Source organism: Botrytis fragariae (assembly GCF_013461495.1).
Source record: "Botrytis fragariae strain BVB16 chromosome Unknown tig00000001, whole genome shotgun sequence".
NCBI lineage: Eukaryota > Fungi > Ascomycota > Leotiomycetes > Helotiales > Sclerotiniaceae > Botrytis > Botrytis fragariae.
Genome location: NW_023500987.1, coordinates 1,327,048 through 1,354,346, shown reverse-complemented (window position 1 = coordinate 1,354,346; position 27,299 = coordinate 1,327,048). Strand labels below are relative to the sequence as shown.

Genomic DNA, 27,299 nt, shown 5'->3' with positions numbered 1-27,299 from the left:
ATCTAAAGGAGCCAGATCTTGGACTATCACAAGCTATCATCTGCGTCCCCATCCCCTCCTTAGTTCAATCATCTAGAGCATCAAACTTAAACAAACTTACCATTGCGAATCGTCAAACCTTAAGAACACAATTGATAACGAATTTGGATAAGATACACAACGACGATTTCCGATTGACGAAATCATTTACGAAACTGGATGATATGTTAATGATATGATCACGAATGAATACAAACCCCGGAGCTGAAGTTGAGAAGAAGTCCCTACCTAAGGGTACGGAATAATGGCTGAGAAACGCGATCGATATGGCACAGGAGGAGATCCATCGATTGCGCAGAGAGGGAATGGAAATGGAAGTTGGAATGGTAATGGAGGACGAGGATATAATGGACGCGCGCCTCCAAATTTGGGATTTGATGGAGAGGGGAGCTCAGTTTCGGGTCGCGGACAAAATGATAGGAGATACGGGTCTATGCCCCCAAACACGCCCATGACGCCCTACACACCCTACACGCCTTACACACCAGTAACTGCAGGATATGATGGCGGAGAGAGCTTTATTTCAGCAGAGACACCGAGACACGATCATTACCATGGCGGAGAGAGTGCGATTGGAGGACGTCCAGCAGTTACACCGGGAGCTGCAGGCTATCGTGGCGGAGAAGGCTCTTACAATGGTGGCACACCACAAACTGGGCGATTTAATGGCGGAGAAAGTTATGCCGAAGGTCGCGCTCCTAGGCCAGGAAGATACGATATTGCTGAGAGTACTATGTCTGTTGACACACCGCGAACTGGTCGATTCGATCCGGGTATGGAAAGCTCTATCGCGCATCCCGATACGCCACGTACTGCTCATTATGATACCACTGCAACTACCATGTCCATGGACCCATCAAGAACAGGACCATATGATAAAGAAAATACAATCACGGTAGCAGAATATTACGACCCAGAACGAGCACGAGAAAATGAACGACAAATGATGGATCGCGAGAAATCTGAACGAGAACGAGGAATGCGCCAACCTTCAGGAATGGAATATGGACCGCGACCTACGGAATATTTGAGTACATCAGGATCATCTACTTCTTCGTACCTCGATATCTCTCGCCATTTCCCTACAAAAGGGTTTAGTTTCAAGTCTTTCTTCTCGACACCATCCGAAAAGTCTGATTCTAAGAAGAAGGAGAAGAAGAAAAAGAAAAGCAAGAAATTGACGAAACATAATACCTCATCAAGCTCCTCTTTGAATGAAGATTTAGCTTTCGGAACCGGATTTCTTAGATACAGAAGGAAGAGGAGTGTGAGAGCTAGGGATGGAAGAGACAGGCAATGGGAAACCATAGGATATAAGTCTAGCAAGGAAAACCTGAAAGATACTCGATCTCCCACGAATGACAGACCTACAAGCTCGAAACGGCCAACTACCGATGCTGAAATTTTGGCTTTAGGTGCTGGAATCGCTGGACTTGCCAAACTTGCACTCGATCATAGCAACAAAGACGCCAAAAATGGTAAGAACGGACGCGGCGTTCCTGAAACCGTTACTTCTAGTCGAAGGGATGAGCGCGGCCTTCCACCTTCCAAGGCTGTTCCATACGAAACCGACCCCAATGATGATGAGGGATGGGAATCAGCCTCTGATGACGAGTCAGATTCAAGTGTTGATACTGGTTTGGCGTTTGGAGGTGGAAGTCATGCTGGCAAGAAAAGCAAGGCTGGCTTCTTCGGACGCAAGAAGACTCACGGCCCAAAGAGTCGAAAGAGTAACGTGGTCGATCCAAGACTCCTTGGACCAGAGAATTCCCTCAATGGGTACTTATCAGATAGAGCTGTAGGCTTCGAAGACGTGCAATGGGAGTCGGGTAGTGACTTTGGTCAACACAATTACATTCCTTACAGCCATCCAGACAGACAGGTGGATACTTTGTATGTGCACGAAAGGGTTAGGATAAGCAGGACCCAAAGTGTTGGAAGTGGTTCGCAGACCCCTCTTCAAGAAGTCTTCCCAGTCCCCACCAATGATCCCTCTCGATTCGATGTGGCGCGAGCATCTTCGTCCGAATACAATGCCTCTAGACCTGCGCCAGTTCCAATTCAGCAACCTCAACCCATCACTCCAGTTTCTCATAGTGTTTATCACGAGTCCAGCTACGTTCGTTCAGAATCTGGCGGGATCTTGAAAAGCTCTTCTGGTAGATCTAAATCTTTAGCTAGCGCGGCCTTAGCCGGCGTAGCTGGAGCCGCTTTTGGAGCCGCAATTGCATCTAGTCGTCGAGATGAAAATGAGAATTATCGTGATGATGATAGAAGAGACAATCGGAGTCACAGTGAAAGCGCTGTTAATCGACGAGATAGCGATCGAAAAGAACGACGCTACGAGGAGGATCAATACTCAATCGCCGATAGCAGCGTCTCTAAACCTCGAGATGAAGACCGAAAAGAGCGCCGTCGTGATTATGACCAATCTTCTATCGCTGATAGTAATCTCACTTGGGATGAAAAACGAGAGAAACGTCGCGAGGAGCGAAGAAAAGATGATTCTAGAAGCTCCACTTCCAATTCTGATCGTGATAAGAATCGAGAAAGGAGTCGTGATGATCCCGATGCTGCTGCAGAGGAGCGAGAGAGGAGACGACGAGAGAGACGCGAAGAGCGACGTGCACCTGATCGCATTGAAGACAACTATGAAGAGCGACGAGCCCACGTACTCTCAGAAATATCGGCAATGGCTCGCACACCCACGGATCCATTGCAATACCAGGTTGCAGACACGCCTCCTCGCGAAGAAAGCTCTAGCTGTCAAGCTAAAGATCAATCTGCACCTACTGTTGTTACTGTCGAACGCGAACCGGATTTTAATCGAAAGCAAAATTCATCGATTAAAGAAGCATCTTCTATCTCCCGCTCCGAATCACGCACTGAAATCTCTCACACAGTTGTCAAGGAACAGCGATACAAAGAACATGCTAGAACCCTTCATGACGCCGAGATGATCTATGAAGAAACTGAACATTCTACAGCTCCTATTGAGGCAGCAGCTATTGCCGCTGCCGCTGCTGCTTTGGCTAGGGAAAGTCGTCGAGAATCAAGATCATCGAAACGACGAGGAGAGAGACGAACTGACTCTGAGGATCTTTCAAAAGATGGTGATTCTACCGAAGCCCCGGGACAATCGCACGATGAAGTTATGGCAGAGGCCGATCGAGCCTATCGTGAAATCCTCATGGCCAGGAAAGTTGCTGCAGAAGTCCGCCGTTCTCGCACTCCATCACCTGAGCGCTCTGTGATGAACAAATACGAAGAAGAGTCAGAAGAAGAACCGCCACGAATTGTCACTCCTCCCGGCATGCATGAACGCAAGAAAGGTCCATATGATGCACCAAATGCTGATTTCAAGCTTGATTATATCATGACACCTAGAGATCTAAAAGTCTACAGCATTCCAAGCAGGCGATATAAGGTTGATGAAGCTGATTTGAAGGGTCCATTCATGACAAAGGATGCGGATGCTAAACTGCCTCGACCTATCTTGAACTTGATTCGGCCCACTCCTACTTCAACACCATCACCCGAGAAACAGTTTGCCACCATGGCTAAGAATGGAAACGTGAAGAAGGAAAGTTCTAATCGGTCGGATGATCGCCCAGTTGAAAAACGCCGTTCTGAACCTGAACCTGAACCCGAACCTGAGCCTGAACGTCGTTCCAAGACTAAGGATAGAGATGGAGAGCGTGAACAACCTTCCATACGATCGCAAGACGAGCCAGTCCAACCCCAACCAGGAGATCAAGTTGAGGATCGTGAACAAATTCCATTATATCGATCACAAGATAGGCCTAGCGAGACAGCACAGATCCACGAACAGATTCCTTCATACCGATCAAAGGAGGAGTCACATGAGCAAGATCGTCCAAAACGTGATAGAAGAGACATTCCTCCCATCATGATCGGTCCAAGGGGAGACCTTGTTCGCTCATCTGATGTTTCTGTCCCATCTCCCACTCAGTCCACGGTCTCAAAAGCTGTTACCTGGGGTCCAAACGAGACAAAACACTTTGAAGTCGAAAGTCCCACCGAACCAAGGGATGAGTACATTTCCGATTCATCCCCAGAAACTCCTGAGAAGCCAAGATTTTCGGAGCCAAGATTTTCGGAGCCAAGGTTTTCGGAGCCAAAACCGGAGTCGCCAACTGAACCAAAATCTCCGAGCGGATGGGCTGCAATGGCAGCAGGCATTATTGGTGCAGGTGTGGGTGCCGCAGTAGCAGGCTCGAGTGAATCTCCTAAACAACCTGAGCGACCTGAATCTCCTAAGAAGCCTGAGCGAGCCGAGGTAAGTGAACTCGCCAGGATCTTAAAGGCCAGGGAAAGTGAACGACCCGAATCTCCTAAGCGAGCTGAGATCAGTGAACTTGCTAGAATTTTGAAAGAAAGGGAAAAGGAGCGACCTGAATCTCCTAAAAAACCTGAGCGAGCCGAGGTGAGTGAACTCGCTAGGATCTTAAAAGCTAGGGAAAGTGAGCGACCTGAATCTCCCAAGCGTGCCGAAGTAAGTGAACTTGCTAGAATCTTGAAAGCAAGGGAACAGGAGCGCAACGAAAGGTCTTATGAGTACAGAGGCGTAGTGGTAGAGCCTGAGAGTCCATACGGAGAACCGAGGCGAGATAGTCCACCTCGAGATATGGGAAGAGACAGTCTGTATCGAGGTGTGATTGTAGAGCCTGAGAGTCCATACGGAGAACCGAGGCGAGATAGTCCACCTCGAGATATGGGAAGAGACAGTCTGTATCGAGGTGTGATTGTAGAGCCTGAGAGTCCATACGGAGAATCATTTCGAGATGTGGACAAAGACAGTCTGTACCGAGGCGTGACGGTAGAGCCCGAGAGTCCATATGGAGAAATGAGAAGTCAAAGTCCACCTCGAGAAAACAGGAGGGAAAGTTTATCCCAGCATACGAGAAGAGATAGCCCACCAAGCGTCGGTCCCAAGCCCGTTTCGCCACAAACTTCACACATGCCTGGTGCTTTTGACGACGATTTGGATTTCACTGCAACAGTGGCAGCTGGTTTGCAAGATAGTGGCTTCGATCCTAATCTCGTGGTTGACGACCTCGCGTTCCGAAAACGTGATTCCCCACCTGGTTCTAATGAATACAAAACGCCATGGGCAGGATCTATCGACGACCTCTCAAGCATTCCCGGTGAGAATTCTTCAAATCGTGGCTTTGTTATGGGCGAGGTGCTAGAAACTCCGAAAGATTGGTCGAGTGTATCGCCTGCCAACGAAGAATCGCCCAATCTTAATAGGAAAGAACAGAAAAGGCTTGAAAAAGAACGGAGACGAAGTGGTGGTGATGTATCATCGCCAATCACCGATGTTATCGTTGAAGAGCCTGAAAGCTATTTTGACACCTCTAGGCAGAGCAAAAAAGAACAAAGGAGACGTGACAAGGAGGAAGCAAGAACACAATCACTTCTGAGAGAAGAATCTTCATTTGTTGATATTCTGCCAAACCGCGAACTAGTCGAAGAACCGGAAAGTTATGTTGAGCCTGTTGACACTTCCAAGAAGTCCAATAAGTCATCTCGGTCATCGACGTATGAAGATATTGACCTTAATTCATCTGCTTCAAAACCAAAAAGGAAATCTAGCAAGCGCTCATCAACTTACGATGGCAAAGTCGAGTCTCCATTGCGTGAAAGTCGCAGGACCTTCTCCATGGATGATATCAAAAATGGCGACGAATCTAGAATCCCTAGAAAGTCGAAGCGCGACAGTGTTAGATTTGACTCACCCCCTCCAGAAGTTGACTCTGAATCCGGCAAATCATTGAGAAGAAAGTCAAAGGACAAATTGGGAAGCAAGAGTGAACGTTATGATGCTCCTGATCCTTCACAAATCTCATTGCCAGCCTCTGATAATTATGAAGATATGGAGCTATCGAGAGATCCAGACCGACCATCACGTCGAGATGGCGATGATCCATTGTGGGCTTCATCCCGTTCAATCTTATCAGCTGGTAGTAGCTCAAAGGTGGATGAAGAAGATTCACCACAAAAGAACCGAAAAGATCGCAGCAGCACCAAAGAAAATGACGATGCTACACGACCAATTGCTTCGGAACCTACTCGCGATGATAACGAAGATTCAAAGAAGAAGACAAAGGAAACAACGCCGAAGAAGAGTGGTGGGTTGTTTGGTTTCTTTAGCGGTGCAAAGGCAGAAGCAGCAAAGGAGGAACTAACGAAAGGAAGTCGTGATGATCCTGACGATGTCAAGAAGAAAAAGAAAAAACGGAGTTCAACGTCGGATGGAATAACTGAGGGCCAATCTTTCAGTGATTCTCAACTGGTTTCAAGTGAGACTAATGGCCACAAAACACGCGGTGAGGATGGTGTGCAAGATTCTAGGAATGATGGAGAGAGGAAGAGGAGTAAAAGTTCAGATTCGAAGAAGGGTTCTTTTTTAGATAATGCCGGCATCCTTGGCGCGGGTGCCGGCCTTGCTGCTGGTGCAATTGCAATTTCTGCTCAGCACCAACAGCAACATGCCGCTAATAATAATGATAGCGAGGGAAGTACGGGGGATATGGGAAAGCTGGAAAGAGAGGAAGATATATTGGATCCAGAGATTATCGAACGACAAATCAGACCCTCAATTGACCCTCAATATGGAGATCTTTTACCATTGCCGCCAAGTGGTTCAGTTTCACCTAATTGTGAACCAATTGATGACCTGCCCAAACTTCCAGAAAGTCGACCTACAACACCTGAATCTGAAAAACGGACTGTAAGTACGCCAAGGGAGAAGACTCCGCGAAATCGTAAGAGTTTGCAGGAGACTCCTGTAAAATCTCCAAGCCAAAGTGCCGTGCCATTAAAATTCGTCATGGGAAACCGATCCAATCCGGCCTCACCTATTATAACGAGATCTACTGGTAATACGCCCTTTCCTACTTTCCATCCCTCTCCAATTGCAGAATCAGCCACAATTCCAAGATCTAGATCAAGACCTATGTCATGGGATAATACCAAGGAATTCAAGCCCCTGTATCTATTAGAGACTAACAGACGTGGGTCGTTCGTGCCAGAAGAGTTAATTGACCCGCTCCCACATTTACCGCCGTCCCGAACCAATTCAGAGCTTGACGTGGCGGATCTACCCGAATCGGGCTTTTTGGAAAAATTGGACCTTCACCGCCCTTCGCTAGACCCACTTTCAACCAACCTCCCCTCCGATGATCACACCTCCGGAGAATCCACACCGACTGCGATTACTTTTAAAAGGGACTTAGCGCCATCAGTGGAGTTTCTTCAAGATTCTTTCCCCTCACTGGAAGAAATACAAACTTTATCTTCTGATGCATTTCATGAACAATCATCATCTGAATCAGTAGCTAAAGCCATTGGAGCCGCAGGAATTGCAACTGCAGCCGGCCTTGCTATTGCATCTCATGGTACAAGCGATGAACAGGAACCAAGGTCTTCTCAAGAGATCCAGGAAAAGAGTGGAAACGACGATTTAGAATATTCACCCGAGTCACATGACATATCTTCCGAACGGGAGGAGACATTGCAAACCTTAAGTGGAACTTCCAGCAATCAAACCATGAGTATTGAAGAGGAGGTCGAACAGACCGAAGAATTTCCTTTGTCAAATTTCAAGAAAAATGAGGGCAAAGGTTTGACGCTTGAATCAGATGACATTCATGATCAAGCCGAGAATACTCCGGAGCCCATTCAAGAACTCTCCAATCCAATTGAAGGGGACAATGTCGAGTCCGTAGATAACTTCTCTACACCAGAGTCCAAGAACGATCAGGGTAAGAATGGAACAGCTGTATCATCTCAGGAGCCCGAATTGGAACTCCAAAACGAAATTCCTAGTCAAGAGGATACACAAGGACCAAAATCCGGCTATGCTTCAAGTGAATCACATGACGTGACCGGACCGAACAGAGATCTTATCGAACAAGCAGCTACCTCCGAGGCTCAACTCGTTGAATATCCTACTCAGAATCTCGAAGAGGAGAAAGCAGACAAAAATGTTCTGTCCTTCGAGCCCGAATTGAAGACAAAAAATGTGGACAGCGTAGAGCCTTTCAAACCTATGGATGAATACCCTTCAATTGACAAACCGGTTGATGAACCGCAACAGCAAGTGCAGAAATCTGGCCAAATGGAAGAAGCTTCGCCTTCAGTCAATATTAACCAGATCGAGGAACTCTCTGTTCCCAAGTCCAAGAAGGACAGAAAGAAGGACAAGAAGAAGGCAAAAGCTGATGCTCTTAGACTGGAAAGACTCACTACTGAGCCAATTGTTGAATCTATGATTGAAGTTCCAACACGAGAGCCATCACTCGAGGTATCGTCAGAGCTTTCCCGCGAGATTTCCCAGCCATCTTCTCCTCTAGCCAGCCCCGAGGCACAAGCATTCAATGATTCTGTACTGCCTGAAAATTCTGGTGATATCACGCCCACAGTTTCCGAGTTTGCTAGCCCCAAATCGAAAAGAGATAAGAAAAAGTCGAAAAAATCCATACCGATTCCTTTTGATCCACAAACGGAACAAGCTATGGTACAACCCGAGCTCAACGAGGCTGAGATTTCCCAATCTGAAGATGTCACGAGAAATCCTTTAGATTTGTCTCAAGAATTGGTTCAAGAACCCATTCAAGCAGAACCTACCACGCCTGTCAATGTTGAGCCAATTGAAGAGTTCTCAACTCCAAAATCCAAGAAAAGCAAGAAGGACAAGAAAAAGGTAAAGAAGGAACAAATCGCGAATGTCGAGCAGGACCCAATTGATGTCACTCAGGAGCAGGAGCAGGAGCAAGTACCTGAATTGCAAGAAAAGGAACTACCAGAAGCTCTTACTTTTGAAGAGACGCCAAACCTTGATGATACTACTCACGCTATCGCCTCTCCTTCTTTGAAGAAGAATAGAAAGAAGAGCAAAAAGGGTAAGACTGCAGACATAGAAGGCCCCACGGAGCCGACAATTTCTGGTCCTATTCCAGAGGATGTGTCAGAGAAACCAACACCAATGGTTGGACCTGGTGGTTGGCCAATCACTCCCGCTACTCCATGGACTACCGGTGCACAAGAAACTTCTACATCAAATGAAAAGGACTACTTTCCAGCTGCCGAAACAATACTACCAATCATTACTGCCGGAGATACTGTACTTAGTGCAGAACAATTGAAGTCCAATGATATTTCTGAAGACAAGAACGATCTTGGTAGCCGTACTGCTGGACATGGAGATGATCAACTCGAACTTGCAAACCAGACACAAGAGGAATCGAAGCCACAAGAAATTGTGATTGAGGATGTCTCTAAAGAGCTTGGAGGGGATGTCACTGGAACCAATGGACTTCCGACCGGTTCTCAAGAAGATGAATCATCTCTCCCCCGCCAGTCACCTGCGGAGATTGAAGAGAACATTCAAGAGAATCATCCACCACAAGAAGAACGGGATCAAATCTCTGCAATTGAGACTCAAGAGGAAGAGACGCCAATTCCCAATGAGACTGAAGCTCCGGATGGATTCGAAGCTGAATACAAAGATGACCAACAAGCGCTTTCTAAGGATTTGAAGGAGGAACTCGAATCTGGTAGTGCCAAGGACGAGAGGGACGATGAAAGGGAAAAGCACGCCAATCAAGATCAAATCGAAGGGGTTCCTTCTGATATTGCTTCCTCAGATTATGCTATCAAGGATTTGAACGAGCCAACAAATGTCCCTACCCCTCAGGCAGAGACTATCGAGGATCCAGCGATCAAAGCTGTACTTGAAGAACCAGAGGAGGTTGCCCAAGCTGATAAGAAGCCACAAATTTCCGAGGACAGTAACCCCGTCGAGAACGTTATCAAGGAACAGACTCCTTTGGACGAGACCTCCGCAATTGTGCAAGAGCCAAAGACTATCGAAAATACGCATATCGATCAGGAATTTTCAGATCCAGCAATAACCGAGAGAACGCCCATTGACCCGATCATTTCAGCACCAGAACCCGAGGTAGAGACTCAAAGCAAGGGGTCTAAGGAACAAGAGAATCGCGATAGTTTGCCTGCGTCTAATCCTTCCAAAGATATCATGACACCCGGCACTTCGGAAGAAAAGACGCCTGTCGATGCCTCTCCAGAGCGACTCGAGCCTGAGCATTCGCAAGGTGCCGATGAAGCTTCTATTGCCATCGACCCTAAACCGGAATCTGCTATTCTTGACAAGAGCCAAAACAATATGATTGAACCGACACCCATTGAGGAAGTTTCTGTTTCCGAGAATGTGGATCGAGCCAACATTGAGGAAGACAAGACACAAGGAGAAGAATCTGCTGATGTTAAGCAAAAAGTTCCGGACACACCTCTGGAGCACTCTACTGTAGACCGTGAAATCGAATTCTCTGCACCTCCCAAGAAGTCTAAGAAAGATAGAAACAAGCGTGGCAAGCAAGTACAGGATTCAATTGAAGACGATACCGTTGCCAAGGACATCAAACCCACTAGCGAGTCGTCCAATGTCGAAATGCCATTTGAACAGCCAAATACTATGCCTGTGGAACAAATTATCACGATTCCCGCCAAAGAGCCAGCTCCTAACGATGCACCAATGACAGCAGGACTTTCTGGCCTCATGGGTCCTTTGACAGGAAGAAGAAAGGGTGTTTTGGAAATGGTTCAAGCTTTGGGATGGGGCAAAAAGAAGGACAAGGCCTCAATTGCCGCTGCTGAGCAAGGACTCCCTCCAAGACCATCTACAGCACGTGCTGCATCCGAATCTTTTATGTCTACACCACGCGTTGTGTCTGAGTCCGCCATGCCAAAGGTCATCGAGACTGAACCTGTCAAAGCACCGTCGCCTACTACGGAACTTGAGGAATGGGCTCTGGCAGACGAAAACTCGAAAACAAATTCAAAGAAGAGCAAGAAGATCGCAAGTGAAGAAATCGAGGCAGTGCCAAGTACAATCATCGAGGAAGAACCTTTACCCGTTGAGCCCAAGGAAGAAATTGCTCAACAAATCATGGAGCCATCAGTCACGAAATCGGCAGAAGATGTACAAGATGATCAATCACCTAAAAGACAAAAGGGCAAGAAACGTCTCAGCTTACAATCGTTCATATCCGAAGAGGCCTCCAAAGCATTTAGAGCTAGGGAATCCGCCAATCAAGGACCAGAAACTCCGTCCTTGATGGCAGAGCCAGCTTTTATCGAACAATCTCATGAACTCACTTCCGAGCCAATTATCGATACAGCAGTTGAAGAAACGGAAACCCTTGAATCTTTGATTGAGGTCCCGACCAAGAAATCGAAGGAAGATGAGAAGAAACGCCGAAGTTCGCAATCCTCAGTGTCGGAAGAAATGCCAAAGGAACAGGCAGATGTGTCAAGAGATGCTGTTACTGAGAAGGAACCCAAGCTTCAAGCACCGGAAATCCATGAGCCATCTGTTGAAAGCAATAGCGAACCTTCCGAACTTCAACGCGAACCTACCTTGGAAGAGAGTCAAGCTCCCGAAGTGTCAAATGAAGATTCCTCTGAACCAGTTGTCGAAACCTCTGGAGAGCCCAAGGAACTTGATCGTGAGGCTATTCAGGAGGATCTTTTTACTTCATCACCACAGCCTGAGCATATTCCTGAACCAGTTGTTGAGAACCCTAGCAAATCTTCAGAATCTCCTCGCGAGATTGACCAAGAGAGTATTTTCATTCCAGAACCCCTCTCAGAGGATACTCCGGAGCAAGCAATCCTTGAAAGATCAAACGAGCCCTCGGATGTTCCTCGCGAGGCTATTCAGGATGATGATAATGTACCACAAGCATCATTTGACCTTGTTACTGAGCCAAGCGCGGTTGGTAATGAGGCTTCTCCACCAAATGAATCCACTCTCGAGAAAGCCACGAAGAATGTCGATATTTCTGAACCAAGCTTGGTTGATGAATCTTTCTTGCCAAAAGAAACTATCCAAGATGATATCATGGCATCTGTCGAGTACGTCGAACCAGATACAAGTCTTGAAGAGTCTAAATTGTCAGTTGAACCCCTTTCTGAAGAGTTGGACAATGCTATTGAAGTTCAAAATCCAGACACTGTTGATGAGCTTACTTTACCAAGTCACATTATCTTGGAGGAAAATCCACGAGAGGTTGAAGTTGCTGAGCCAAGTCATAACAACGACCAGTCTTTTTTACCACAAGAACCACTTCTCGAGGAAACTAATAAGGATGCCGATGGGTCTTTGACGAAGCAAATTATTCCACGGGAGGAGTCAGGAACTCTGGAAACTTTCGAGCCAAGCCATATTGATGAAGAGACCCTCTTATCCACTGAACCTGCAGCAAAAGATGAAACAGTTCAAGTGCCAAGCGAAATTGATCCTGCGGAGGAAACGGAAGTCCAAGATGAATCGACCTTACCCGGCACTAAGAAGTCCAAGAAAAGCAAGAAAAGCAAGAAGAGTAAAAACAAGTCCCTTTCAGAGCCTGAGGTGCCAATCGAAGTCACCGAGAAGCCTGAACAAACTCTTCTTGTCGAGGAACAAATCTCAGAGAAGCCTTTTGATACCACAGAACCAATTCGTGGAGCCTTCGAGCAGCCACTCGAAAGATCAGTTGAGACCATCGAGCCAGAAAGTCGTGATGTCTTAGAGCCTGCTTCAGTACCACTTCCGGAAGATGATAATGAGGCCATCGAACTTGATGAGCCCACAAACTTCGAGACTCTACAGCCATCTCTTAACCTTAGTCCATCAATCCCAATTCCTGGGGAAACAATTATCAAACCAGAGATTGCGGAGCCCAAAAGTCTTGAAGAACTAGATGATTCTGAGCATGCAGCATCAATCCCACTGCCGGAAGATATTGTGATGAATCCAACCGAGGACATCGAGCATCAAGGTCATGAACCCGCGGAAGCACTTGAACCAGTTTCAGATGTTGTGGAGAAGACGATTGAAAACCCCTCCGGCATTGAGATCCCCGCAAGCAAAGAAGCATTGGAATTTCCAGAACCGATTTCTTCCATTCTAGAAAAGTCTTCCCAAGAACCTGCTCCAGTCTCACCAAAGAGGTCTAGAAAAGATAAGAAAAAGCGCAATTCTGATACGTCAATGCTAGTGGCCGAAGAGTCTCTTTCGTCAGACCCACTCCTCGAAAGCGAAACAAAAGCTGTCGAGCCAACAACGGAAGAAGCAAGACTAATTGTTTCAAACTCTCCAATTGCCAGATCTTCAGAAGAAATGATGTTCAGCAAACCACACGAAGACGAGATTGTTTCAGGAATGATAAACCCAAAGACTGAACAGAAGGGCACCGAACTGATGGGAGGCATTACAACTCCAAGTATCTCCGATGAGATTGAACAAGTTCTTGAAGAAAAACATGTCGAGCCACCTGCTGAAGTTCTAACCGAGAAATCCAAGAAAGACAAGGAAGAACGAAAGTCTGAAGAACTTATTCTAGACGCTGGAGATATTAGTTCTCAAGCTCCATTGGGACCTGTAACAACTCAGCCGGACGTCGACGTGTCAAACCAAGGAACCGTTCCGAACTCCATCGAGTCAATTTCAGAGAGCGTGCAAACAGCCAACGAGGATGTATCTATTCCCTCTTTGACCGATGTTGAGGTTAAGCAAGACGATACTCCCAAGTCGGTTTTGGATGTCCCTCTTGACAAACAGGACCTTGAATCTGGATCCAAAGATATCACGGACTTGCCAGAAATAAACTTTTCAGATGCTCCACTTAAAGAATTTCAAGAGGAAAAAACGAAGCGCAAATCCCTTGACACAAGTCCATCACTTGAGCTTCCTACAGACAGCACGTCGGAAATGACCGAACTTTCCCAGCCAATCAATCAAGCTTCAGAAGAGGAACTTCATGGCATAGAACCTGAGGAGACTGCCAGAGAGATCGTTCAGCAACTAACAGAGCTTCAAGAACATGCCCTTGAGCAGGAACAAACAGAGGAAGGTTCCAAGGTATCTATGGAGCCAGTAATCGAGTCAATTGCATCTGAATCATCAACAAACATTTCTCGTGGACCAATTGTCGAGTCTGAAAATATCAAGGAAGATGACGTTGCACCTCAGGAATCAATTATACGACAAGAATCATCAGGCGAACCAAAAAGCATCGAGCCATCCTTATTACCGCATCAAATCATTGAGCCGCAGACTGTAAACGAAGAAATTTTCTTACCGCAAAATGCAATGATCAATTCAAGTGTTGATAACGAGAAGGCACCTCAATCACAGGAACGATTTCTCGAGCCAGAAATCAGAAAAGAAGAAAGCTTTGTACCGCAAGAATCAACAGTTGAATCACCAATCAGTGAAGAGCCAACTTTTCAGCAAGAGCTAGAAATTGTGCCAGAAGTTTCCAGTCTCGAATCTAGTCTTGTACAAGACTCGGTCGTTGAGCCAATATCAGAGGAAGAGCAAATTGTTGTAGAGAAACCAGTCATCGAGCTCAATACTCCTGAACCAGCACAAATTGCTTTGCCAGAATCACCAATTGAGCAAACACCATTCGAGCAAGAATTGTCTTTTCCACAAGAGTCTCTAACTGAGCCAGAGGTTATCGAAGAAGCACCTATTGTTCAAGATCGTGCAACTAGTCCTCAAACTCCGGATGTTAAGCTGGTCATTCCACGAGAATTGTCTATAGAGCAAAAGTTTGTCGAGCCTGCACAAATTTCTTTGCCAGAATTACCAATTGAGCAGGAAGTATCTGAACCAGAAGTTACAACTCAACAGGAGCTCGTTTCTGAAAATCATATCGTTGAAGAACCAAGTCTTTCACGAGAGCACCATGTCGAACCGAAAAGCTCACATCCCGAATTGGTGTACCATTCAGAATGGCCTCTTGGACAAAAGACTGTCGAGCCAGAACAAATTGCCTTGCCAGAATCACCGATCGAGCAGGAATCATTTGAACCGGAAGTACTATTTCGACAAGAGCCTGTAGTTGAGTCACAAGATCGTCCAGTACCAAGTGATTCATCAGAATTGCTATTTGAGGAGAAGGCTGGAGAGAAAGAATCGACCTTTCCACAAGATGCCGTCGACCAGGACATAACCGAAAGGGCACCCATCCCTCAGGAACAGGATATCGATTCCAAAATTTCTGAGCAAGAATCAATTGTTTCACAAGTATTACCCATCGAGCAATCAATCCGTCAACCTTCAGTGGTCAACATCGAAGAGCCTGTCTCCGAGTCAAACCACATGGATGATATGTCAATTCGACAAGAATCATCGATTGAGCCAACGAAATTAGAATCAGATATACCAATTTCCGATATCGTACCTGAAGAATCTGCGAGGGATCTCGAACCTGTTTTCCCCAATGGATCTGGAAAGGACAAGGAGAAAGGAGAAAAGAACTTGGACTTCTCGGAAACCTCCGGAGATCCAAGCAACGTTACTTTTCCTTCTCAAGTACCAGAAAAGCAAGCGCTAGAAATCGACTCCGAGTTAAATCCATTTAATCCTGACATTGAACCTGTATCAAGCTCGCCAGATATCGTTTCCGAAAGTTTTGAGCCAATTGCAAATGTGGAGCAAATCAAACCAGATTTTGTTGAACCTACACCGAATACAGAACCAATCGCCAATGAACAAGCTATCGATTCTGCCCTTGAGACGACATCATTCAATTCAACCCTCGAGGACCCTGTACGTGATCAGCCTCTTGCCGAAAGTCTGCCTACTGAGACTGGATCAACACAAAGAGATGAACGGGCCCGGCCGATGGAGGAGTCAAAAGAGGCGCAAGAGAAGGGTGATGATGTCTTGCAACCAATGAATGAGCAATCTAATATTGCACCTCAAGCCCCAGAAATCACAAGTACGCCGCTTGAGATCACAGATATTCCATCCATGGGAGACGATGTAAAAGAAATGGCAAACGGGGATGTAACCGAAACCGATGAAGATTCGTTCTTAGATGCTGTTGAATCTTTCTCCATAGAAGATACTCCGATGAATTTAACCCCTCGTGCCTCACAAGAGCTTGTTGAGGCTGTTGAGCCCGAGTTTGAAGAACTTACTCAAGAGCCCGCAGAAAAGTCCGTTCCGGAAGTTATCAAGCCGCTACACGAAGAAGAATTTATTCCAGCCCTTATGCCTGAGACCGTACAACAAAACAATGATGCGTTTCCTAGTTCTGAAGAGATTACACTGGAGGAGCACAAATCGATTCTAGCCGATGAGCTATCAAAAAATGATTTACCACAAGAGATGCTAAATGAGGAGCACCCAAAGGAAGAGCACAGACCAGCAGATGATGATGTCACTGAGGTCTTAACCAAGAATTCCAAGGATATAAATGATCGTGAGTTTGGATTTTCTTCACCGGTACAGTTTATCCCCAAAGACACCCAAATAGGAGTACCGGATGTTGTGGAGCCAGTACCTACAGAGATAACACTCGATGAATTTAAGGCCATTCCCACTGGAGACATGCCAAAGGAAGTTCAACAACAAACCGAGGACGAATGGGGTACGGTTTCTACCAAGAAATCAAAAAAGGACAAGGAGAGACTTAAATCTACCTTGTCTACCCCATTGGAGCCCGAGGTTCCCAATGTTGCTACTGAGCTTCCTGAGGATATTCCACCAAATTCTGGAAAGCTTGAAGAGCTACTTCCAACTATTGAGGACGTACCTGATACTCATACATCTTTCCAGATTCCACAGGTTGATAAAATTGTTTCCGAGCATGATCCTTTTGACATGTCACACGATAAGAACGATAAAAAGGGCAAAGAAATTTCGAGTAGAGCATTCGACCCAGAGCCAGAAATCCCAGCCTTGGCCAATACCGTCGCGGTATCCGATATACAGGATGTCAAGCCCGCCGAGCGTCTCCTGGCTTCTCCTATTCCAATACGAAATGCCGTTCCAACACCAAAACCAATTACGGAACCAGATATGATTTCGCCTCCCTCATCATATCCATTAAAGCCGCTTATCGATGAGTCAAACAATCTCTCTACTGCATTAGTACAAGCTCCTTCCAAAAAAGACAAGAGAAAACGTCAAGCAACAATAAATCTTGAAACACCCAAAGACGATCAACGAACTTTTTGGGCAGGTGAAGTTCCCGAAGCAGAAGTTATCAGGGCTGTGCCAGTCATCGAAGATATTGGACGAGATGAATTCTATTCTCATATTGCCAGCACGGTCAAAGAATCCGAAGCGAACGAATTTTCTAGACCACCCGCCAAGAAAGGAAAGAAGAATACGAGAAGAGAATCAACCGATATCAAAGACTTCCGATCATCAATGGGGGAAGGTTTATCAAAAAATGAACCAATGAAGGAGCGCAAAGAGACGCCATCTGTAGTAGCCGCAACTGCAGCAATTGTTAGTGCAGCACTTTTGGCTAGCAAGAGCAAGGAATCAGAGGTTGAAGCTGCTGAGGAAGAAGAAAGCCCCATGACGGAAAAGTTATCTGGGGACGAAGAGCATGAACTAAGCATGGACAAGATAGCACCAAGTGATGTCGTATCCGATGATTCTGTACCAAGGGAAGATAAGGATTCAAAAGTGTTTGAAGAGATGAAGGATGAATATGACAGTGATGGATTTCGAGAAAGGGATATGATTGTGCAAGAACCAGAGCAGATAGGGAACATCCAGGATCCAATGATTGAGACATCTGACAAGGCTGCTGCTGTAGAACCTCAAGAGATTAGAACTCCTAGATCTCTTAGCCCCGTTCTCGACATTTCAAGGCTTACTCAAGAGCCGGAGCAGATGGAACCGATGCAGCGAAAAGAAGTCGCCGAAACACTCAAGTCAGATACACTCGAGTCAGATAAAATGGAACGTTCTATTTTGCATGAGCCAGAGGAGACCAACACCATTCAAGAGCCAGTGGAACAGATGTCCACTGAGCATGCGGGAGATGAAAACGCCATTTTGCATGAGCCAGAACAAATGGAGGCCGTCCAGAAACCAACGACACAAGTTCCTGCCGACTCTACCATTGTAGAACGCCAAACCGTACAAGAGTCAGAGCAGATTGGAGCTTCTCAAGAACCAATGGTGCAGATCCCTACCAAACCATTGATAATGGAAGATCGTGAAAGTGCAACGCCCACGCCACCTCGCCATTTTGATCCCAATGACAAAACTCAAGAAATGGCACTGGCTGCCCAATCCTATGCTTCGAGCAGTTCTTCAAGCCCAAGACGATCACCACCTGCACGCGAACCAAGAGGAGATCTGCCAGAAGAGTACCTCTCTAGACCATCGAGAAGAGATATGGAGAAGAAAAGAAGGAAGAAGTCAATCGAGGTTGACGATAAGCTAGATCTTTTACCGACACCAATCCAAGAAGCCTTGCGAAATACTATTGTTGAGCCCCGAGCTAGAGAAACCAGTCCTTCGCCGATCTCCTCTCCAATAGCCGAACGAGCTAAAAGAGCTAGATCAAGATCCCGTCCTCCATCTCGACCTGGAACACCTGGCTTGACAATGCTACGAGAAGAGTCAGAGGATGAAAATGCTCTCAATGTAGGAAACAGAGACAGTGCTTTTATAGGCGACTCTCCAAACCCTTCTCAAGGAAACTTCGCCGACAAGCATGAAGACATTCGTGATAGTGGCATCCACTTAAGAGACAATTCACCTTCTATGCGTGTTAGAGCACCCGTATCTTCAACCGATGCAGCTATCGATAGCATGACGTGGCCTTCTGTGGATGAAGATGCTGGGACGGTTAATCTTGAACAGCCGCAACGACCAAAAGTTGTGGAAGACTTAACACGTCATGGCCATGGAATTGATGATCTGCCATCTCAGAGGCACAGAGAAGAGGGGCACACAGATCTACATAAAACACAGGCAATTCACAGAGCACATTCACCTCATGAAGAAAAGCATAAGCTTTCTCGCAAAACTTCTTTAAGTCGTGGGGAACTCGCAGAAGCGAATCATGTAGACTTTGTCCGATCCCAACGGCTTAAGGCGTTCCAAACGAAATCCAAGGAAAAGTTATCTGAGCCTCCCGAGCAGAAGCAATCAACAAACCAGTGACCCCAGAAAAAGAGCATAGAAGGCATCGTGTCCACCGTTCCGAATTTCCTGACCTCCAGTACCGCAAACCAAAGGAAAACAAATATGGGGACCTTGAACCAGTTAAAACTCCGAAATCTTTTAGAACTGAGCAGCGAAGTGTTTCCGAGAGTTCTCCATCGTTAATCGGAAGTGCAGCTCTTGCAGCAGCAGGATCGGGATTTGCAGCAGCAAGGAAATTAAGTCAAGAAAGCCGACCTTTAAGTGCTCAAAGCCACAAGAGTCAAAGATCCGCTTCAAATATCAGTGTTACTCGATTGCGAACACCCATTCCATTAGATGCGCCTCAAGCGCCACAGTTCCCCGATAGCGCTAAGACCAATCGTTCGTTTACACCGCCACTTCGTCGTAGCGCCCGGAAAATTAGCGGGGATCCAAGATCACTCCGTCAACAAAGCAACATTGATCTCGCTAAGGAAATTGATCCAGCCTCCATCAATACCGCTACATCGACAACCTTAACAAATACTGCAAATCCCACTGCAAATGAGGGCCGAGCCAGGGCACAAGATATGGCCGATGTCTACGTAAGTTGGCAAAAATCTGAAGAAGAAAAATTTTCACCGCTAATAAAAAATGTAGGATGGCTATGGTGAAGGCCATATGGGCTCACCACGATCTCCCACTCGACCTCACAGTATGCGACGACGACAAAGTATGCAAGTCTTGGAACTCGAATCAAAACTGGATCAATTAACTGCGGAAAATCGCGCGCTCGCCGAATCTAAAGCTCATGCCGAACATATGCTCCGATCAAGCCAAGGTGCGCCTGCGGCCTTGGTAGAAAGGGATGCGCAAATCGATCTACTCAAACGAACACTGTCATCGATGCAAGATGAGGTTAAAAGATTGACTGAAGTGAATGCGGGTCTTTCTAGTGCGGCTGTTACACTAGGTCAACAACATAATGCACGATATGGCACACTCGAATCACAACATGCACAAACTTCACGCGAACTCCAGCAGGCCCGCGAGGCTCATCACAACCTACAAAGCGAAGTACAAGGCGTCATACACAATGCTATACAAGAAAGGGACCAGGAAATTGCATCATTGCGATCTCAACTGGATGTGGCCAAGGAACAAATTCGGGCAATGCAGAGGGAAATTCTAGCTGCCAAAGCTGGTGACGCTCAATTCCTGATCATCCGAGACGAGGACTATTTCGATAATGCTTGTCAACAACTCTGCCAACATGTCCAGCAATGGGTACTTAGATTCTCGAAGTTCTCTGACATGAGAGCCTGTAGACTCACGAGCGAAATCAATAACGATAAAACCATTGATCGACTCGATAATGCCATTCTAGATGGCTCAGATGTGGATAGTTATCTTGCTGATAGAGTGAGGAGACGAGATGTATTCATGTCAATGACAATGACAATGGTGTGGGAATTTATATTCACTCGCTACTTATTTGGCATGGATCGAGAACAAAGACAAAAGCTCAAGTCACTGGAGAAGGTATTATCTGAAGTTGGACCACCATCGGCTGTTCATCAATGGCGCGCTACGACTTTGACCTTGTTATCCAAACGAGAGTCATTCGCCAGGCAGAAAGAACAAGATACATTGGCTGTGGTGCATGCTGTTTTAGAGACCCTAACAGAGATCTTACCTCCACCTAGTCACCTTGAAGGTCAAATCGAGGAACAACTCAAACGTGTTATAAAAGCTGCCGTTGATCTCTCCATAGAAATGCGCACTCAACGCGCAGAATACATGATGCTACCACCACTTCAACCCGAATACGACGCCAATGGCGATCTCGCCAGTAAAGTCTCCTTCAACGCTGCACTCATGAACGAACGCAGCGGAGATACCATTTCCAATGAAGAACTCGAGGCACAAAGAGCTGTCGTCAGAGTTGTACTCTTTCCACTTGTGGTGAAGAAGGGTGATGATTTAGGACAAGGCGATGAGGAAATCGTGGTTTGTCCTGCTCAGGTTTTGGTTGCCAAACCCAGAATGGGCAAGGGACCAGTGGGAAGGGTTTATAGTCCGGCGAGTGGAGCGGACATGGATAGGAGAAGTGATAGGAGCCGAACTCCTGCTAGTTTGCAGAGTAGTATGCCTGATACCAATGTTATTTGAAGAAAAAAACCCCCCGAAAAAAACAAAAACTGAATGGCGGATGAAGAAATGAATGGAAAGGGATACGGGTTGGATGGGAGTGGTGATGAAATAATTGATACCCTTTGGGTTTAGCGGTGATGGTTGGATCATGTGTTTTAATGTTTTCTTTCCCTTTGTTTTTCTTTTTATCTTCGACGATTTCCCGATTCATTTTAATGATGATTAATGATGCTATGCATTTAGCGAACTCATAGCTACGGCTATGGATTGTTTCTCTCATATTTCAGGCTAAAAAGATATCCATATTTTAACGACGATCACGACCAGATTGTAGTATTAGACGAGTTTAATTTACTCCGCTTAGTTTATGAACTTAAATGCCAATGCACTTTATTTCGATTCGGGTTTCGATCTTGATTGTCATTTTTTTCGATTAAAGGTAAACTATATAGAATTGCAAAAGCAAACCTCGACAAACCCTCACTGCCGGTTAATCATTATTCTACGGCGCTAGCTACCTTCTTCCAGTCATACATATATGCATATCCTAGTGGAGATTGCCCTGGTGCTCAAGAATCGAGTGATTTTACATTGTTGGCTCCAACGGAGAATCCGATTTCAAATCGTGAAAAGACACATTTGTCATATTTTGTAGCTCCTGGACACGGTGCTCCACCATCTTTGCAGCTTGATGGTAGACTCTGTTGCAACTCTTCAAGCTATATAGTCGCACCCTATCTATAACTCCAAGCATTCAAGACTGCATCAATCTTCTTATCAATGGCTACCCAAAAACTCTTGCAAAGAAGAAAGAGCTCACCTATGTCCTTTTTAAGCTTTAACGGCATATACCTACCTGTCTTAGTCTGCGAAATGCAACCTACAGGTACGTCTGATCTCTTACTGCAGTCATAGATATATGTTGAGCTGTCAAGCCATGAAAATGGCTCTAAGGGGTGGTGTGCCAGTACTTTCCTATGAAGTGGGCGACTCACAAGATACCACCAGTACATGCATGCTTTACTCGATATTGTTGTTCTCGTACATACCTCCAACCTGTCAACGTCGAGATCTTCTGGCGTAATATCACTGCATAAGTGTGTGTTCCCTTGGAACTTTAATCATTTAAATTTTCTACTTAAGTGTTGTCATTGCGTCATATCAGGTTACTCGTCGGAAGCTAAAGTAGTGGTCATAATACGTCGCTCTCCTTGAGATAGTATACCCAATCAGAGCGACGAAGAAGATAAATCCTCCCATATATTTCTATTGCGCATATGATGAGATTAAAGCATTGTTCGTTAGCGACAGGTAGGGTCGACTAAAAATGCGACCCGTTCCTTACTACATTTTATGGGAAGATACGACAATGCAAGCTTTATTGAACTGAATTAGAGCTTCTAGAGCTGAAGAATTTAGTGTTTCGCGGCAGTGGGAGCTGACAGTAAATGGTGGGGGGTAGCTGGAAAGGTGGGAAGGGCTAGCCGAGCTAAGCTAAGGATGGGAGGTTGTATCAAGAGCTGACTCGAGTCTATCATGCCTCACCTATGGGCTTCATCATGATACCACACAGAATTATTACACGAAACAGGAATCAATACTCCGATATGTACATTTTTGGGGCTCTCATCGTTCATCAAATCGAAAAGCTTTTTAAAAAAAACTCTCAGATTTCAAGGAAATCTCCGAGAAATCAGAAAGATTCGCCAGGTAAAAGTACTAAATTGGGCTTGTTAATCATTGGAGATTCCCTTTTTATATTTATGACAATGATATTTACTTATTAGTGGTGACTACAAAATCTTCATCACACGATATAGAAAGTGCCAACGCAGGTTCTGCTTTGTCTGCATGTAGGATCTGTCTATCTCGAGTGAGACTTGCAAATCAGCATTCTTGAACTTATGCTGCTAGCTTTGTTTCTGCATATGCAATGTAGTTTCATGACACAGGTATATTTGCATATGATATTACTTGTATCCACTCTCTTCATCTACACGACGCGAATTATGCTATATAAGTACTCGAGAGTATCTGTGGAGTATTCCTTCTTCAGCAAATTCAACGTCTCTCTAAAAATTCGAAGCCTGCGCCTTTACTGCCTCTACAATTTGATCAACACCAGCAACTAATTTCGATAGCGCCAATAGCCTGGTGGCATACTCTAGTTGGTGGCAATGGAGGGGAGCCATTTTAACATGACCGAGCACATGATCCGGTCTCAAAAATTGAAACCTGGGTCGCTCCCTACGCTTCCTTCCCTTTCAAGGGTATTAGACTCACCCATGTTAGTGGGGCACAGTCACCATTGATTGGCAAAGACGACGGGAATTACCTACTGGATGATTGAATCTACATTCGCGGGCTTCAGAATAGGTACTGACAGAGGGAGGTCATTCACGGCGGGCAATATTACTTCACGATCATACTGGCAACAAACTTACAGCGGTTTCATTGTAGCTGTTATCGGACGATTTGGCTGGGAATTTGATCAATTCTCATTCGGCGTGTTAGACGATCTTCAAAGTTGCCTTGTTGATATGAATTATTTGATGATGCCAAGAGGGGGGGTGAGCGATGTGTCGGTGGTGCGAGTGACTAAGGACAACAAAGAAGGTGCGCGTGATGCAAGTGTCAACATCGGCGAGTCGGTCTCCACTACGAGCTCTGTAACCACCAGCAAGACGTGGGGAGAAAGCTTGGGGATATCTGTTAGTGTTTCAGGTAAGGTCTTTGGAATCGGTGCCGACGCCAGCACAGATTATACATATAGCGAGGAGAGAAGTGAATTATCTTCTTATTCAATTACTAAGACGACCGACATTTCTGCATCGATGCAAGTTCCCCCAAGGAAAGAAATTTTTAATCACAGCATTGTATTACAAGGGCGCCTTCGATGTTCGATTCCGTCCCAAATATACATTCGTCACGAAAGCTTGATTCAAAGCCAATTTTCCCGAGGGAGCGGCGCAGCCTGTCTCCGGCGTCGCTTCTGGAAACATGATAATTACAACCAACGACATCACAAACATGTCTCCAAGTCAAATTTCTCAGCTTATGTCTCCATTAACAGAGATTGGAGATCAATCCACTTCTGAAGCTGGATTTGGGAATGTGCTCACGAGAGAAGTCCTGGACAGCAACAACAATGCTCGGAACTTTGTAGAGGCAGTCGGCGTATCTGCAGATGATCAGTAATGGATACCGGAATTCGCAGTAAGGATCAGAAGGCAAGGCGCTGATAGACTGGAGGAAGTCAACATTCACTCATCACTGTGGGGGTATCGATCATGTGATCATAGGAGGGCACTGTACTAGCTATCGAGGCGCTAGCGCTTCCTTATATAAGTATTAGCTTCCTATAGATAACAATGATTAAGAACGATTACAATCATGATGGACTAAAGTACTTTACACTTATCAACCAAGTTGATACCAACAATTACATTTCCGGGTGCACTTATAACATAGCCTGTATTAATCCAAGTCTATGGATTTGCTTTCACCTATTCGTTTGTTTCTAATTGAAACAGCAACTAGTATTTATTTCTACGTTAAAATTGTTCCATCGTCCTCGGCAAATCCAAATTTCGGTCAATCAGTCAAATGAATGATTTATTTCTGCCCAGCTGTCTCCTGTTTGATTTGAATAATGTGATCACAAACTTTATCGCTGGGATAGTTTTAATGAATGGTTGAAAGACCGCAGTCCCTATAACTAGAATTCTCCAGTGAATGACTACAAAACAGCACTCGCAGATGATAGAATAGATCACATGATGACTTCGACGGGTTGTAGATATAGGGTTAATATAGAGTGCTCATTCAACAAAAGGAAACGGCCTTTAAAACATTTCTCACAAACTAGGTATTGACCAACTATCAGCATTCGTCAAAGATCTCTATCTCCTCAGCCATCGTTCCCTGCCGTTCCCTCCCTCATATATACACCCCCCAATGAGCCAAAATGCAAAAGAAAACATACAACAGTGGGGATTCGCTGGTGGTCACCCACCCAACTACTAATCCACCGATCTGAAGCTTGTGTATGGCAGAGCGGACGGGATGCCCAATTCTCTTCAGTCTATGGTCGTATGTGTCCGGTATTACTGAAAGTAAAAATATATTGGTAATGATACGCGAGATATGTAATCATCTTCCCTTTTTGTAAGCGAAATGGATTTCCGGAATTGAGCACTTTGATTTCATTGATTCATTGGAATCACAGAGTTTCAATAACATGAAACTGAAGGGCAGCTTTCATGTAATCTACGTCTTCTAATAAACTAGAATTATACAGAACTCAAAGGTGACAATTAAATTGCAAGTACTTTCTAGAGGTGATCATTTCTGCCTCATTTATTTCGCTAACTTGGAGGACTCCTCAATACCACTTATAACGACTAGCAACATTGTCTACACATCACTGGGAGTTTACAACAACTACAATCTTCATATTTAATCAGAGTAGGGCACGATCGAGAAACTATCATAGGCTAGATCTGAATTCGATGTTTGTTTGAAGGACCAAAATCATCCTTCACTTTACAATCTGCTGAAGATTGAAGCTAAAATTTGTACAATTTGGAAGAAGCTGAATTTGAAAACTGCTTATTCGTACAATTTATGCCCTTACAGAACCAATCTACTTCAAGTTTCAAAGATGAAAGCACCGGTCGTTCAACACGTGTTCAGCTAGTGAACCTGAGCTTCATTTACTTAACCAGTTTATACTATCATCAAACTAGTAGAACTAGTTCAGCTCTAATTAAGTTAGTAAGTATCTAGTATAGTTATTTCCCATATATAACGTGTCTTCTCACACTCTCCTTCTTTCCATCAAATTCAGAATTTATCTTCTCTCCGGTTTATCTTTTCATTTTTCACCCATAAGGCAGCGCCTCCCCATCTTTCTCTTAACATATAAATAATTTTATATTCATCACCAATCAATACTCATCGACATAATAAGAAAAATCAACCATTTACGCCCTCTAATTGACTGTCAGAAGAAGAACATACAATTTATATACAAAGATACTACACAAAAACTCATACTTTTCCTAAATCAATTTTATATATATATATATCCCTTGCAATTATTTGCAAACAAAAGTGTCAGTACAATCACATACTTAATTGGACACACTCTCTGAAGCAGGCAAGAAATTCTTATCATAAAAGATCTTTAATAGAGTAGGGAGCTCACCAAGCATCTGACCAGAATCCCTATATTATATACAAAGTACCAGCTTGAATCTCCCCTATTCCCCACAGAATGGTCCGTCCATCTCTTATTGCTCGGAAAGTGCGAAGGGAACATGAGCGACAGCAAGGTATATTAAAGAACAAACATAAGGCGCAGGGTCCTCGACAACTTTCAAGAGACTGTGGTACCAACAAACAAACTTCCCTTGATACACATGTTGTTGGTTGTGGCCAATCAACCATAGGCAGTCTCGTGGCACCGAAACCAATTCACGGCATGCGAACAGGTTCCCTACGACGTAAAACCAAACGAGATCTGAAGAATAAACTTTTCAAAGGAGTCGTTGTTATTGAGCCCAGAGAAACTGCACTCGCTAGCGCGGCAAAAGAGGTAGATTCCTACTTGAATGAAGATAGATTAGTTCTTTGGACTGATGGTTCTGGCAACGATTCCTCTGATTGTGGAATAGGCATTGCTTACCACTCTTCCAAATATGTATGGGACGATCTTTCTTGGCGTATCCGAGGCCAAATCTCGACCTATCTTCTCGAGATATATGCTATCGTGAGAGCTCTTGAGATAGCATGGGACATGTGCCGCAATCAGGGAGCTGAACGAAAGCCGAGTAAGATCGTGATTTACAGCGATTGCTCTGATGCACTGAGACGATTTGATCAGTTTCGGAATTCATTGGAAAGATTGGAAAAACTTCCCAATGCAGAGCAATTAATTGTACCAGGGATCATTGCGTCCGAAGCTTTAAGCTTACTTGAGGTTGAGGTCGAGTTACGATATGTTCCTGCACATTCAGGAGTCGAAGGGAACGTAAGAGCCGATCGCGCTGCGAAGATTGGTAGGAAAAACTCTATTGGAAAAGGAAAGTTGACAGTAGCAAGGGTAGTTGGATATCGAGCCTGA

The 27,299-nt window shown here is 45.1% G+C and overlaps 3 protein-coding genes across 3 annotated transcripts; all 3 read left to right on the top strand.

The window, feature by feature from the left end:
• Positions 1-283: 283 nt before the first annotated feature.
• Bfra_000410 (putative involucrin repeat protein) lies at positions 284-21,190 on the top strand (the record flags this gene model as incomplete). The annotated part of the gene is made up of 4 exons (XM_037330856.1): positions 284-10,073; positions 10,101-19,053; positions 19,182-19,623; positions 19,679-21,190. The coding sequence occupies 4 exons, from the start codon at positions 284-286 to the stop codon at positions 21,188-21,190; spliced, it is 20,697 nt and encodes a 6,898-aa protein (XP_037197189.1).
• Positions 21,191-23,370: 2,180 nt separating this feature from the next.
• Bfra_000409 (uncharacterized protein) lies at positions 23,371-24,370 on the top strand (the record flags this gene model as incomplete). The annotated part of the gene is made up of 3 exons (XM_037330855.1): positions 23,371-23,442; positions 23,494-24,070; positions 24,120-24,370. The coding sequence occupies 3 exons, from the start codon at positions 23,371-23,373 to the stop codon at positions 24,368-24,370; spliced, it is 900 nt and encodes a 299-aa protein (XP_037197188.1).
• A 2,080-nt stretch (positions 24,371-26,450) lies between these two features.
• On the top strand, positions 26,451-27,299 carry Bfra_000408 (uncharacterized protein; the record flags this gene model as incomplete). The annotated part of the gene is made up of 1 exon (XM_037330854.1): positions 26,451-27,299. One exon carries the CDS (start codon positions 26,451-26,453, stop codon positions 27,297-27,299), a length of 849 nt encoding a protein of 282 aa, XP_037197187.1.